Consider the following 13,066-nt stretch of genomic DNA (forward strand, 5'->3'; position numbering starts at 1 on the left):
TGCCTGACCATGTGATTTATTGAAGTTTTTTATATATATATATATATATATATATATATAATCTTCTTTTTTTTTTTTTTTTTTTTTTTTGGGGGGGGGGGGGGTTTATGATTTTTTATGGTATCACATCCAACAATTATACAGATACTCATTCAGTCAGATTCCAGTGACAAATCATCGTTCACACAGTAACCAAGAAGGCAAAAACAACCTGACCATTTTCCCCTTCAGCTCCAGAAGCTTTACCCCCCCCCCCCTTCATGACCAGGCCATTCATTGCAATTGCACACGATCGTGCCGAGCTGTGCCCAAATAAAATTGATGTCCCTTTTTGTGAAAAAAAAAAATTGAGCTTTCTTTTTGGTGGTATTTATTTTTTGCGCTATAAACAAAAAAAGAGCGACAATTTTGCTTTCTGCTATAAAATACATCCAATAATTAAAAAAAATATATCGAATTTCTTCATCAATATAAGTGTATATTGATTGGTTTGTGCAAAGGTTATCATGTCTACAAAATAGGAGATAGGTTTATGGAATTTTTATTGTTATTACTAGTAATGGCGGCAATCAGCGTTTTTTTTTTTTTTTTTTCCCTGGACAGGAAGGGGGTGAGAATGCCCGGTATTGAAGTGGTTAAAACTACATTGTATAAAACAACGTAATAAATGTGATACACTAAATAATAATGTAAAACGTGAGAAACATTGTAATAAATGTGATATATTGTATTATAATGTATTGCACGTGATACAACAAATAATAATAAATAATATTGTAATAAATGTAACACGATAAATAATGTTAAAATGTCATGTATAATAATTGTAATATACTAAAGTAATAAATGTGATACAATAGATAATATAAAATGTAGTATAATAAATAATGTAATTAATGTGATAATATATTAATGTTAAAAATGTGATTATAATAATACAATAAATGTAGTATAATAAATAAGATGATGTAGTATAATAAAATAAATGTCATACTATAATAGTAAATTAATCTTTAATAAATGTAATAAAATAAATAGTGTAATAAATGTGATATAATAGATGTTGTAATAATAAATGTAGTATAAAAAAAGACTATAATAATACTGTAATAAATGTCGTACAATAAGTAAATATAAATACTATTGTAATACATGTATATGTAATATAAGGAATACTAAAATATATAATAAATGTCATAAAATAAATAGAAGATAAAGTTGTAATAAAATACATAGTATAATAATGTAAAACATGTGATGCACTAGAGAATATTATATTGTAAGAAATATAGTATAATAAAGTAATACATGTCATACAATAAGTAAAAGTGAATAATATTGTAATAAATGGGATACATCATTTTGTAGCAAATGTGATAAATAAATAATAGAATAACGTAATAAATGTACATACATTGTAATACGTGTGAAACAAAAGGGAAAAATAAGTAATATTGTAGTATATGTAATATAATTGCCATACAATAAATAATAGTTTATAAAATAAATGGTATAATGTAGTAAATAGGAGATAATATAATGTAATAAATGTAGTATAATGTAATAAATGCCATACAATAAGTAAATATTGTAATAAATGTATATGTAATATAATAAATACAAAAATATATAATAACTTACAATAAATAATAGTAAATAAAATTGTAATAAAATAAATAGTATAATAATGTGAAAAATGTGATATGAAACAAAAAATATATAAATATGGTAATAATTTATTAAATGTGATAAATAATATAATAACGTAATAAATGTACATACATTGTAATACGTGTGAAACAAAAGGGAAAAATAAGTAATATTGTAGTATATGTAATATAATAAATGTCATACAATAAATAATAGTTAATAAAATAAATAGTATAATGTAATAAATGTAATATAATAATGTAATAAATGCCATACAATAAGTAAATATTGTAATAAATGTATATGTAATATAATAAATACTAAAATATATAACTTACAATAAATAATAGTAAATAAAATTGTAATAATTTATTAAATGTGATAAATAATATAATAATGTAATTCGTGTGATACAATAAGGAAAAATAAGTAATATTGTAGTATATGAAATATAATAAATACTATAATAAATGCCATACAATAAATAATAGTTAATGTAATAAAATAAATAGTATAATAATGTAATAAATATGAGATAATGTAATGTAGTATAATAAAGACTATAATAATGTCATTCGGTACATGTAAATATAAATATTGTTATGTATATGTAATATAATGGCATACAATAAATAATAGTAAATACAATTGTAATAAAATAAATAGTATAATAATGTGAAAAATGTGATACAAAACGAAAAATATATAAATATTGTAATAATGTATTAAATGTGATAAATAATATAATAATGTAATACGTGTGATACAATAAGGAAACATAAATAATTATGTAATAAATGGGATAAATAAATAATATAATAATGTAGTATATGCAATATAATAAAAACTATAATAATGTAATAAATTTATAATCATGCAAAAAAAAATATATAAATAATAAACGTAATGTGATAAATAATGTAATAGTTTAATGTGATGCGATAAGTGAAAATAAATCAGAATATAATAAATGTGAATCAATAAATATTATTATAATGTCATAAATGTGATAACACATTACATTGTAATATTGAGCTGTCAGTCAAGACAAGGGGGCGGGACTAGGGAGTGGCAGCTACATAAAGTAGGCGTGGTCTTCTCGGTAACATGATGCTGCTGACTGGCCGAGCTGTGCGATGTGGGGGAGAGGTTCCTTCCCGGCCACGCCCCCTCACTACACCAGGACGTGACCCACCTGAATACACCCGGAAGTAAGATGTGCTACACCCGGAAGGGACTCGTACTACACCCGGAAGTGACCCGTGCTACACCCGGAAGTGCGGCATTGAGTGATCTTTACACCCTGAGCGGGGAGTAGGGCACACATGGACGCCTGGGTGAGGTTCAGCAGCCAGAGCCAGGCCAAGGAGCGGATCATCAGGTGACTCCTCTGTGCCGCCCAGAGCACTGACCGCAGTTTGAAAGGGGGACTGCAAGGCCCAGCATGACCCTGACAGCCCTGGAGGGGGAGGGAATATAAGTGACAGCAAGCTTGGAGGGGGGGGGTTCACTACAGGTCCCAGCATACCTTGGGGGGGGGGGGGTGAAGGGGGTGGTGGACTACAGGTTCCAGCATATATTGGGGGAGATAAAGGGGGTGGTGGACTACAGGTCCCAGCATATATTGGGGGAGATAAGGGGGGTGGTGGACTACAGGTCCCAGCATATATTGGGGGAGATAAGGGGGGTGGTGGACTACAGGTCCCAGCATGCCTTGCTATAGCTCTTCCTGCAGATTTCCTGTGTAATTAAAGGGACCATAAAGAGTACAAGCCCCATCATCTGCAGACTTCTATGCAAGCATTTTTTTTTGATGGGGTGTTTATTGCATTTTTGTAAAAAAATTAAAAAAATGAAGTGTGCCTTTTAAAAATCTTTGTTAGAGCTCCTCCTCCTGGGCAGTGACCCGCCTCCTGCTCCTCAGGGGAGGGGACAAGTCACCATGTTAACTATGAGGACCCTTTGGGGGAATGTATGATCTCAATGCCGGGACGAGGTCAGATTCTTGGTGACCTCCTGCAGGTCTGGGCACTCATTATTTAGGGGGGGAGGGGAGGGGTCGGTTGCGGTGCTGCTGCCATCATCATCGCTCACATTTGTCTTTGTTTTTCTCCTAGAGCCGCACAGTACGCCTGCACGTTGCTCGGGTACACGCTGCAGAAGAATGGAGCCGGCGCGGAGTTCGTCACCGCCCTCAAACAGCTGGAGGCGCACTTTAGCCTCAGCCGGAAACGTAAGTGGCGCACGAGCAACTGAGTTGCACAGAGACCCAGTGATGACATCACCGGATCTAAAATAAGATCTCTAATGAAGAGGGAAAAGTTATTTTTAGTAATATCATTATCATGTTGATGGGGGAGGGGGAACCAGGTTAAACATATATACAAGTTGGGGGTCACTAGCGCGCTCTTTGTCCCCCCCCTAGTGTTTCGGTTGGGGAACTCGGTGGACGCCTTGGAGTCGGCCAAGCGGGCCATCCACCTATCGGACGTCGTCTTGCGGTTCTGCATCACGGTGAGCCACCTGAACCGCGCCATGTACTTCGCCTGCGACAACATCCTGTGGCTGGGGAAGACGGGGTTGTCGCGGGAAATGGACCAGGAGAAGTGGAGTCAGAGGTCCTTCAGGTGAGCCCTCCCTTCCCCCGGCCTCCTTCCAAACGTTCACACTGGGGCATGTGACTTCCGGTCTGGGGCTCCTCGCTGACCACCAATGTAAGAGGAGATGTTACTGGGGCTCCTCACTGACCACCAATGTAAGAGGAGATGTTACTGGGGCCCCCTCACTGACCACCAATGTAAGAGGAGATATTACTGGGCTCCTCACTGACCCCCAATGTAAGGGGAGATGTTACTGGGCTCCTCACTGACCACCAATGTAAGAGGGGATGTTACTGGGGCTCCTCACTGACCACCAATGTAAGAGGAGATGTTACCGGGGCTCCACTGACCACCAATGTAAGAGGGGATGTTACTGGGGCCCCCTCACTGACCACCAATGTAAGAGGAGATGTTACTGGGGCCCCCTCACTGACCACCAATGTAAGAGGAGATGTTACTGGGGCTCCTCACTGACCACCTATGTAAGAGGAGAAGTTACTGGGGCCCCTCACTGACCACCAATGTAAGAGGAGATGTTACTGGGGCTCCTCACTGACCACCAATGTAAGAGGAGATGTTACTGGGCCCCCTCACTGACCACCAATGTAAGAGGAGATGTTACTGGGCCCCTCACTGACCACCAATGTAAGAGGGGAAGTTACTGGGGCTCCTCACTGACCACCAATCTAAGAGGAGATGTTACTGGGGCTCCTCACTGACCACCAATGTAAGAGGAGATGTTACTGGGGCTCCTCACTGACCACCAATGTAAGAGGGGAAGTTACTGGGGCTCCTCACTGACCACCAATGTAAGAGGAGATGTTACTGGGGCTCCTCACTGACCACCAATGTAAGGGGAGATGTTACTGGGGCTCCTCACTGACCACCAATGTAAGAGGAGATGTTACTGGGGCTCCTCACTGACCACCAATGTAAGAGGAGATGTTACCGGGGCTCCTCACTGACCACCAATGTAAGAGGAGATGTTACCGGGGCTCCTCACTGACCACCAATGTAAGAGGAGATGTTACTGGGGCTCCTCACTGACCCCCAATGTAAGAGGAGATGTTACTGGGGCTCCTCACTGACCCCCAATGTAAGAGGAGATGTTACTGGGGCCCCCTCACTGACCACCAATGTAAGAGGAGATGTTACTGGGGCTCCTCACTGACCACCAATGTAAGAGGAGATGTTACTGGAGCTCCTCACTGACCACCAATGTAAGGGGAGATGTTACCGGGGCTCCTCACTGACCACCAATGTAAGAGGGGAAGTTACTGGGGCCCCTCACTGACCACCAATGTAAGAGGAGATGTTACTGGGGCCCCCTCACTGACCACCAATCTAAGAGGAGATGTTACTGGGGCTCCTCACTGACCACCAATGTAAGGGGAGATGTTACTGGGCCCCTCACTGACCACCAATGTAAGAGGGGAAGTTACTGGGGCTCCTCACTGACCACCAATGTAAGGGGAGATGTTACTGGGGCTCCTCACTGACCACCAATGTAAGGGAAGATGTTACCGGGCCCCTCACTGACCACCAATGTAAGAGGGGAAGTTACTGGGGCTCCTCACTGACCACCAATGTAAGAGGAGATGTTACTGGGGCTCCTCACTGACCACCAATGTAAGAGGAGATGTTACCGGGGCTCCTCACTGACCACCAATGTAAGAGGAGATGTTACTGGGGCTCCTCACTGACCACCAATGTAAGAGGAGATGTTACCGGGGCTCCTCACTGACCACCAATGTAAGAGGAAATGTTACTTGGGCTCCTCACTGACCACCAATGTAAGAGGAGATGTTACTGGGGCTCCTCACTGACCCCCAATGTAAGAGGAGATGTTACTGGGGCTCCTCACTGACCCCCAATGTAAGAGGAGATGTTACTGGGGCCCCCTCACTGACCACCAATGTAAGAGGAGATGGTACTGGGGATCCTTTCTGACCACCAATGTAAGAGGAGATGTTACTGGGGCTCCTCACTGACCACCAATGTAAGAGGAGATGTTACTGGAGCTCCTCACTGACCACCAATGTAAGGGGAGATGTTACTGGCGCTCCTCACTGACCACCAATGTAAGAGGAGATGTTACCGGGGCTCCTCACTGACCACCAATGTAAGAGGAGATGTTACCGGGGCTCCTCACTGACCACCAATGTAAGAGGGGATGTTACCGGGGCTCCTCACTGACCACCAATGTAAGAGGAGATGTTACCGGGGCTCCCCAGTGACCACCAATGTAAGGGGAGATGTTACTGGAGCTCCTCACTGACCACCAATGTAAGGGGAGATGTTACTAGCGCTCCTCACTGACCACCAATGTAAGAGGGGATGTTACTGGCGCTCCTCACTGACCACCAATGTAAGAGGAGATGTTACTGGGGCTCCCCAGTGACCACCAATGTAAGAGGAGATGTTACTGGGGCCCCTCACTGACCACCAATGTAAGGGGGGGGGGACTCCATAGGTGTCATGGTCAGGTGACGGACTCTTTGGGCTGTACAGTGAATGTCCTCTGCAGTCACACAATCTTTGTCCCCTCTGCAGGTATTACTTGTTTTCGCTCATCATGAACCTCAGCCGGGACCTCTACGAGCTCAAACTCCTGATGGAGGCCGAAACTGGGGGCAAGCGTTCCTCCTCCAGACTGGCTGCTGAGAACGGGGTGGTCTCTCGTGGGAGCCCCTCCCACCGCCAGGTGGTGGTCCTCCAACTCCGCCTCCTTGTACACGTCCTCCGCAGCAACCCTCCTCTCCTGCTCGACCTGGCCAAGAACACCTGTGACCTGTTTATCCCTCTGGACAAGCTGGGCCTTTACAAGACCAACCCGGGCTTTGTGGGGCTGTGCGGCCTGACGTCCTCCATACTGTCCATCCTGAGCATCCTCCACCCCTGGCTGAAGCTGAAGCCTTGAGACCCCCCCACTGGCAACCCATGACCCCAAACGTTCTTCTGAGAACTTGGCTAGAGCCTTGAGACCCCCCCCCACTGGCAACCCATGACCCCAAATGTTCTTCTGAGAACTTGGCTGGAGCCTTGAGACCCCCCACTGGCATCCCATGACCCCAAACGTTCTTCTGAGAACTTGGCTGGAGCCTTGAGACCCCCCCCCACTGGCAACCCATGACCCCAAACGTTCTTCTGAGAACTTGGCTGGAGCCTTGAGACCCCCCCCCCCCCACTGGCAACCCATGACCCCAAATGTTCTTCTGAGAACTTGCTTAAAATCTTGAGACCCCCCCCCACACTGGTATCCTGAGACCCCTACTGGCATCTTGAGAACCCCCACACTGGCATCTTGAGAGCCCCCACACTGGCATCCTGAGAGCCCAAATGTTCTTCTGAGAACTTGCTTGAAATTTTCAGACCCCCCACACTGGCATCCTGAGAACCCCCCACACTGGCATCCTGAGAACCCCCCACACTGGCATCCTGAGAACCCCCCCACACTGGCATCCTGAGAACCCCCCACACTGGCATCCTGAGAACCCCCCACACTGGCATCCTGAGAGCCCAAATGTTCTTCTGAGGACTTACTTGAAATCGTGAGACCCCCCCACCAGTGTCCTTTTGTTTTCATATGTTCTTCCAAGAACTTGGCTGAAGCCTCGAGCCCCCCCCCCCCCTCCACTGGCATCCCATGACCCCAAATGTTCTTCTGAGAACTTGCTTGAAATCTTGAGACCCCCCCCCCCCCCCCACTGGCATCCCATGACCCCAAATGTTCTTCTGAGAACTTGCTTGAAATCTTGAGACCCCCCCCCCCACTGGCATCCCATGACCCCAAATGTTCTTCTGAGAACTTGCTTGAAATCTTGAGACCCCCCCACACTGGCATCCTGAGACCCCTACTGGCATCTCGTAACCCCAAACGTTCTTCTAAGAATTGAGGTGAAACAATGAGACCCAACTGGTGACAATTGTTCTCATAAGTTCTTCCAAGAACTTGGTTGAAGCCACTGGCCTCCTGAGAACCCAGATGTTCTTCTGAGAACTTGGCTGAAGCCTTGAGACCCCCCCCAGCCCACTGTCATCTTCTGACCCCCCCAAAGGTTCTAAGGACTCGGTTGAAATCTTGACACCGCAGCAGTGCCCCTTGTTCCCAAGAACTTGGTTGAAGCTGAAGCCTTGAGATTCCCCCCCCCCCCGTCCACTGACATCCTGAGACCCTCCACTTGTATCTTATGACCTCAAATGTTCAGCTGAAACCTAGAGACCACCTCAGTGTCCCTTGTTCCCAAGAACTTGGTTAAAGCTGAAGCCTTGAGCCCCCCCCCCCCCCCACGTTTACTGACAACCTGAGACCCCCCTCCCCCCACTGGCATCCCGTGACCCCAAAACGTTCTTCTGAGGACTTACTTGAACCCTTGAGACCCCCACCAGTGTCCTTTTGTTTCCATAAGTTCTTCTAAGAATTTGGGGTGAAACTATGAGACCCAACTGGTGACAATTGTTCTCATAAGTTCTTCCAAAAACTTGGTTGAAGCCTGGAGACCCCCCACCCACTTGACATCCTGAGACCCTCCACTGGCATCTTGTTACCCCAAATGTTCTTCTCAAGGTTTCAGCCGAGTTCTTAAACCACCTCTTCTAAGAACTCTGCTGAAACCTTGAGACCACCTCATTGTCCCTCGTTCCAAAGTACTTGGTTGAAGCTGAAGCCTTGAGACCCCCCTCCCGTTCACTGACAACCTGAGACCCTCCACTGGCATCCTGTGACCCCAAACGTTCTTCTGAGAACTTGGCTGAAGCCTTGAGACCTCCCCCACTGGCATCCCGAGAACCCAAATGTTCTTCTGAGGACTTGGCTGAAGCCTTGAGCCCCCCCACCCTCCAGTTCACTGACAACCTGTGACCCCCCCTCCACTGGCATCCTGTGACCCCCAAAGTTCTTCTGATAACTTGGCTGAAGCCTTGAGACCCCCCCCCCCCCCCACTGGCATCCTGAAAACCCAAATGTTTTTCTGAGGACTTGGCTGAAGCCTTGAGACCCCCCCCCCCCCCCGCCCTCCAGTTCACTGACAATCTGAGACCCCCTCTTCACTGGCATCTTGTGACCCCAAAGTTCTTCTGATAACTTGGCTGAAGCATTGAGACCCCCCCCACCCACTGTCGTCTTGTGACCCCCAAATGTTATAAGAAATCGGTTGAGACCCCACCAATGTCCCTTGTTCCCAAGAACTTGGCTGAAGCCTTAGGACCCCCCCCCATCCCCCCGTTCACTGACAACCTAAGACACACACACCCCCCCACTGGCATCCCATGACCCCAAATGTTCTTCTCATAACTTTGCTGAAGCCTTGAGACCCCCCCCCCCCACTGGCATCCTGAGAACTGAGCTGGAGCCTTGAGACCCCCCAGCCCACTGGCATCTTGTGACCCCACCAAGGTAAAGGAAGCTATTTAGGGGAAAAAAATTTACACCTTTACAACCCCTTTAACCACATTACACAGACATGGTCTGCTATCGCTGGAGTGCATTTCATAGGGTGACAACGCTACGTCTGGTCTCACAGTTGCACTTTAGAGTTGTCACCCAGGCTTCTGAAGGGTTGTTTCAGCACACATTACCCGGACATGGTCCATTGTTGTCACCATCGGTGGGGAAACTCACTCTGAGAAATGCTATTCAGCCAACACTTGGGGTGCATTTTATCGGGTAGCCCTGTCCTTGTCTTACAGTTGCACTCTTGAGTTGTCACCCAGGTTTCTGAAGGCAACTGCAAGGGGTTGTTTCAGTACACATTACACGGGCGTGGTCCGCTATTGTCACCATCGGGGGAAACCCACCCTGAGAAATGCCATGCAGCTATCGCTGGAGTGCATTTCCTAGGGTGACAATGCTACGTCTGGTCTCACACTTGCATTTTAGAGTTGTCACCCAGGCTTCTGAAGGCACCTGCAAGGGGTTGTTTCAGTACACATTACACAGACATGGCCCACCACTGTTGTCACCATCGGGGGAAACCCGCCCTGAGAAATGCCAGGCAGCCAACCCTTGGGGTGCATTTTATCGGGTGACAACGCTCTGTCCTTGTCTTACAGTTGCACTCTTGAGTTGTCACCCAGGTCTCTGAAAGGGGTTGAGGAGATGCAACAAAAAAAAAAGAAGGATGTTAAAAAGTTTGGGTCTACTAGACCTACGAGAGGACTTCCTGTTTGGGGTCAGGGGTCGGTTTGATTATTCATGTTGTCACTGTTATTGATGTCTTGATTTTTTCGCATTAAATGTTAATTACTTGTATTGAAGCAAAGCGTCGGAGTTTGCTCACCCCTCCCCCTTTCCTGCACTGCATCCTATAGGATTACTGTAAGTGGGGGGGTGGAGCTTGGACACACGTCAGCAGGTGACAGACTCCGCCCCTAAACTGAAATATCACTGTTTGGGGTGGACGGAACCTTTAATTCCAGGGAAAAATAAAACGTGTTGATGCTTGTAATTTGTCCGCCATCTAACACCAGAGATGAAGCCGCTGTATATAATGTATTATTGTAATTTTGTACATAATCCGAACCCCAATGACTCGTCTGTTTACTAATAAAGATTTGCCTCTTTTATATGGCTTGTGTGTTTTTTTTTTTGTTTTTTTTTAAGGGTCACCAAATCACCATACACATTCCAATCTGACCATGCAATCTCTGTAATAGAAGGAACTTCCTAATCTGTCCAATTCATTTCTATCCAATCAGATTGTAACAATTCTAGCGGGTTTAACCACTTGCTTACTGGGCACTTAAACCCCTCCTCCTTGCCGTGACCATTTTTAAGCTTATGCACTTTGAATGACCATTTTCGCGGTCATACAACGCTGTACCCAAATTAAATTTTTATAATATTTTTTCCCCCACAAATAGATTTCCTTTGGTGGTATTTGATCACCTCTGCGGTTTTTGTTAATTTTTTTTTAAAAAGACCAATTTAGAAAAAATATATATATTTTGTTATAAAGTTTTGCAAACCGGTAATTTTTCTTCTTCATTGATTTGCACTGATAAGGCGGCAAGGGTGGGCACTGATCAGCACTGGTAGGTTGTACTGCTAGGTGACACTGATGGGCACTGAGAAGTGGCACTGATGTGACATTGAGATGTGGCAGTGATGGGCACTGATCAGCACTGGTAGGTAGCACTGATGTGACATTGAGAGGTGGCAGTGATGGGCACTGATCAGCACTGGTAGGTAGCACTGATGTGACATTGAGAGGTGGCAGTGATGGGCACTGATCAGCACTAGTAGGTAGCACTGATGTGACATTGAGAGGTGGCAGTGATGGGCACTGGTAGGTAGCACTGATGTGACATTGGGAGGTGGCAGTGATGGGCACTGAGAAGTGGCACTGATGTGACACAGAGGTGGCAGTGATGGGCACTGGTAGGTTACACTGGTGGGCACTGAGAAATGGCACTGATCAGCACTGGTAGGCAGCATTGAGAAGTGGCACTGATAGGCAGAACTACTAGGTGACACTGAGAGGTGACAGTGATGGGCACTGATAGGTTACAATGGTGGGCTTTGATAAGTGGCACTGGTAGGTTACACGGATAGGCAGCACTGCTAGATGACAGCGATTGGCACCACTGGTGGACATTGATAGGTGGCACTGGTGGGTGGTAATTGTGGGCACAGATGAGGCAGATTTTGCCTCCTTCCTCTTCGGGATCGATGACACTTGCACATTAGCTGGTGATCTGCTTTTTTTTCCCCCTCACGCTATCAGCTTGAGGGAAAAAAAAAAAAAAAAAAAAATTACCAAGCTTTTTTTTAGATCACGTGATCAGCTGTCATCGGCTGACAGCTGATCACGTGGTAAGGGGCCGGGGACCTGTGATCACCCATCTGACTCAGCGATCACGGCGTGCAGGGAGCGTGCAAAGGGGAGAACGTCTATTGACATCCTTCCGGAAATTCAGGTCCGCGCTGTAGCCATCATTCGGCTAAAGCGCGGACGAAAGTGGTTAAAGGGAAAGTTCACCTTTTTAGGAAAAAGGTGATTTAGCTCCTGGCCACCTCTCCAGACCCAGCGGGTTTGCAGGGGCACTGTGGTAGACTGTAGGCCCCTGCAGGAGCTGGGTGATGCTTTTGAAAGTTGGGGGGCACTATTGGGGGGGGGGATTGGATGCTCTGCAGCAAGCTAGAGAGCACTGCATGGTGCTGGGTGGCACTGTGGTAGGTTGAAGGGGCACTACTATGAGAGCTGGAAGGCACTGTAGATGGTTAGCGAGTCTTAGTTTGCTGGAGGCCATTGCCCAGTGGTTGAGAACCACTGTCCTAGAGCAGGGGTCTCCAGACTTTCTAAATAAAAGGGCCAGTTTACTGTCCTTTACACTTTAGGGGGGCTGGACTGCCCCCTAGTGAGAGTAAGCAGTGCCCCGTCTTGGGAAGGCATGGTGCCCCATCTTTGGGTCAAACCATGGAGTCCAGTGGAGATGTACGTACAGCTTTCTCCTACAACCAATCTACGGCTAAACTCCTAGGTCCTAAGAGGAGCCCACGCCTGAACAGCCAATAGGAAGTGTCCACATCACCCAGGCAGCAATATGGACCCCCCTCAAAAAAAAAAAAAAAAAAAAAAAAAAAAAAGCAACCCCTTTAACCTTTACAGGAAAGAGATTCTGGACCAGAGTGTCACATGACCATAAATTAGGACATTTAGGGCTCATTTACACTGGTGGCAGCCATTACTAGACATGTGTACAACAAAAAAAAAAAAACGTTGTTTCGTCTCGTTCCGTAAGACGCAAGTTTTCCTGTTCGTATTTTCGTAACAGTTTTATTTTCGTTTATACTGAATTCGTAATTTTGTACTTTT

The 13,066-nt window shown here is 45.4% G+C and overlaps 1 protein-coding gene across 1 annotated transcript; it reads left to right on the forward strand.

Annotated features, from left to right (window-relative positions):
* Positions 1–2,885: 2,885 nt before the first annotated feature.
* Positions 2,886–7,845, forward strand: PEX11B (peroxisomal biogenesis factor 11 beta). The gene is made up of 4 exons (XM_040333928.1): positions 2,886–3,031; positions 3,768–3,883; positions 4,076–4,277; positions 6,804–7,845. Exons 1-4 carry the CDS (start codon positions 2,976–2,978, stop codon positions 7,168–7,170), a joined length of 741 nt encoding a protein of 246 aa, XP_040189862.1. The 5' UTR covers positions 2,886–2,975; the 3' UTR covers positions 7,171–7,845.
* Positions 7,846–13,066: the final 5,221 nt, after the last annotated feature.

The sequence above is a fragment of the Rana temporaria genome, chromosome 13 (genome assembly GCF_905171775.1).
Source record: "Rana temporaria chromosome 13, aRanTem1.1, whole genome shotgun sequence".
Classification (NCBI taxonomy): Eukaryota; Metazoa; Chordata; class Amphibia; order Anura; family Ranidae; genus Rana; species Rana temporaria.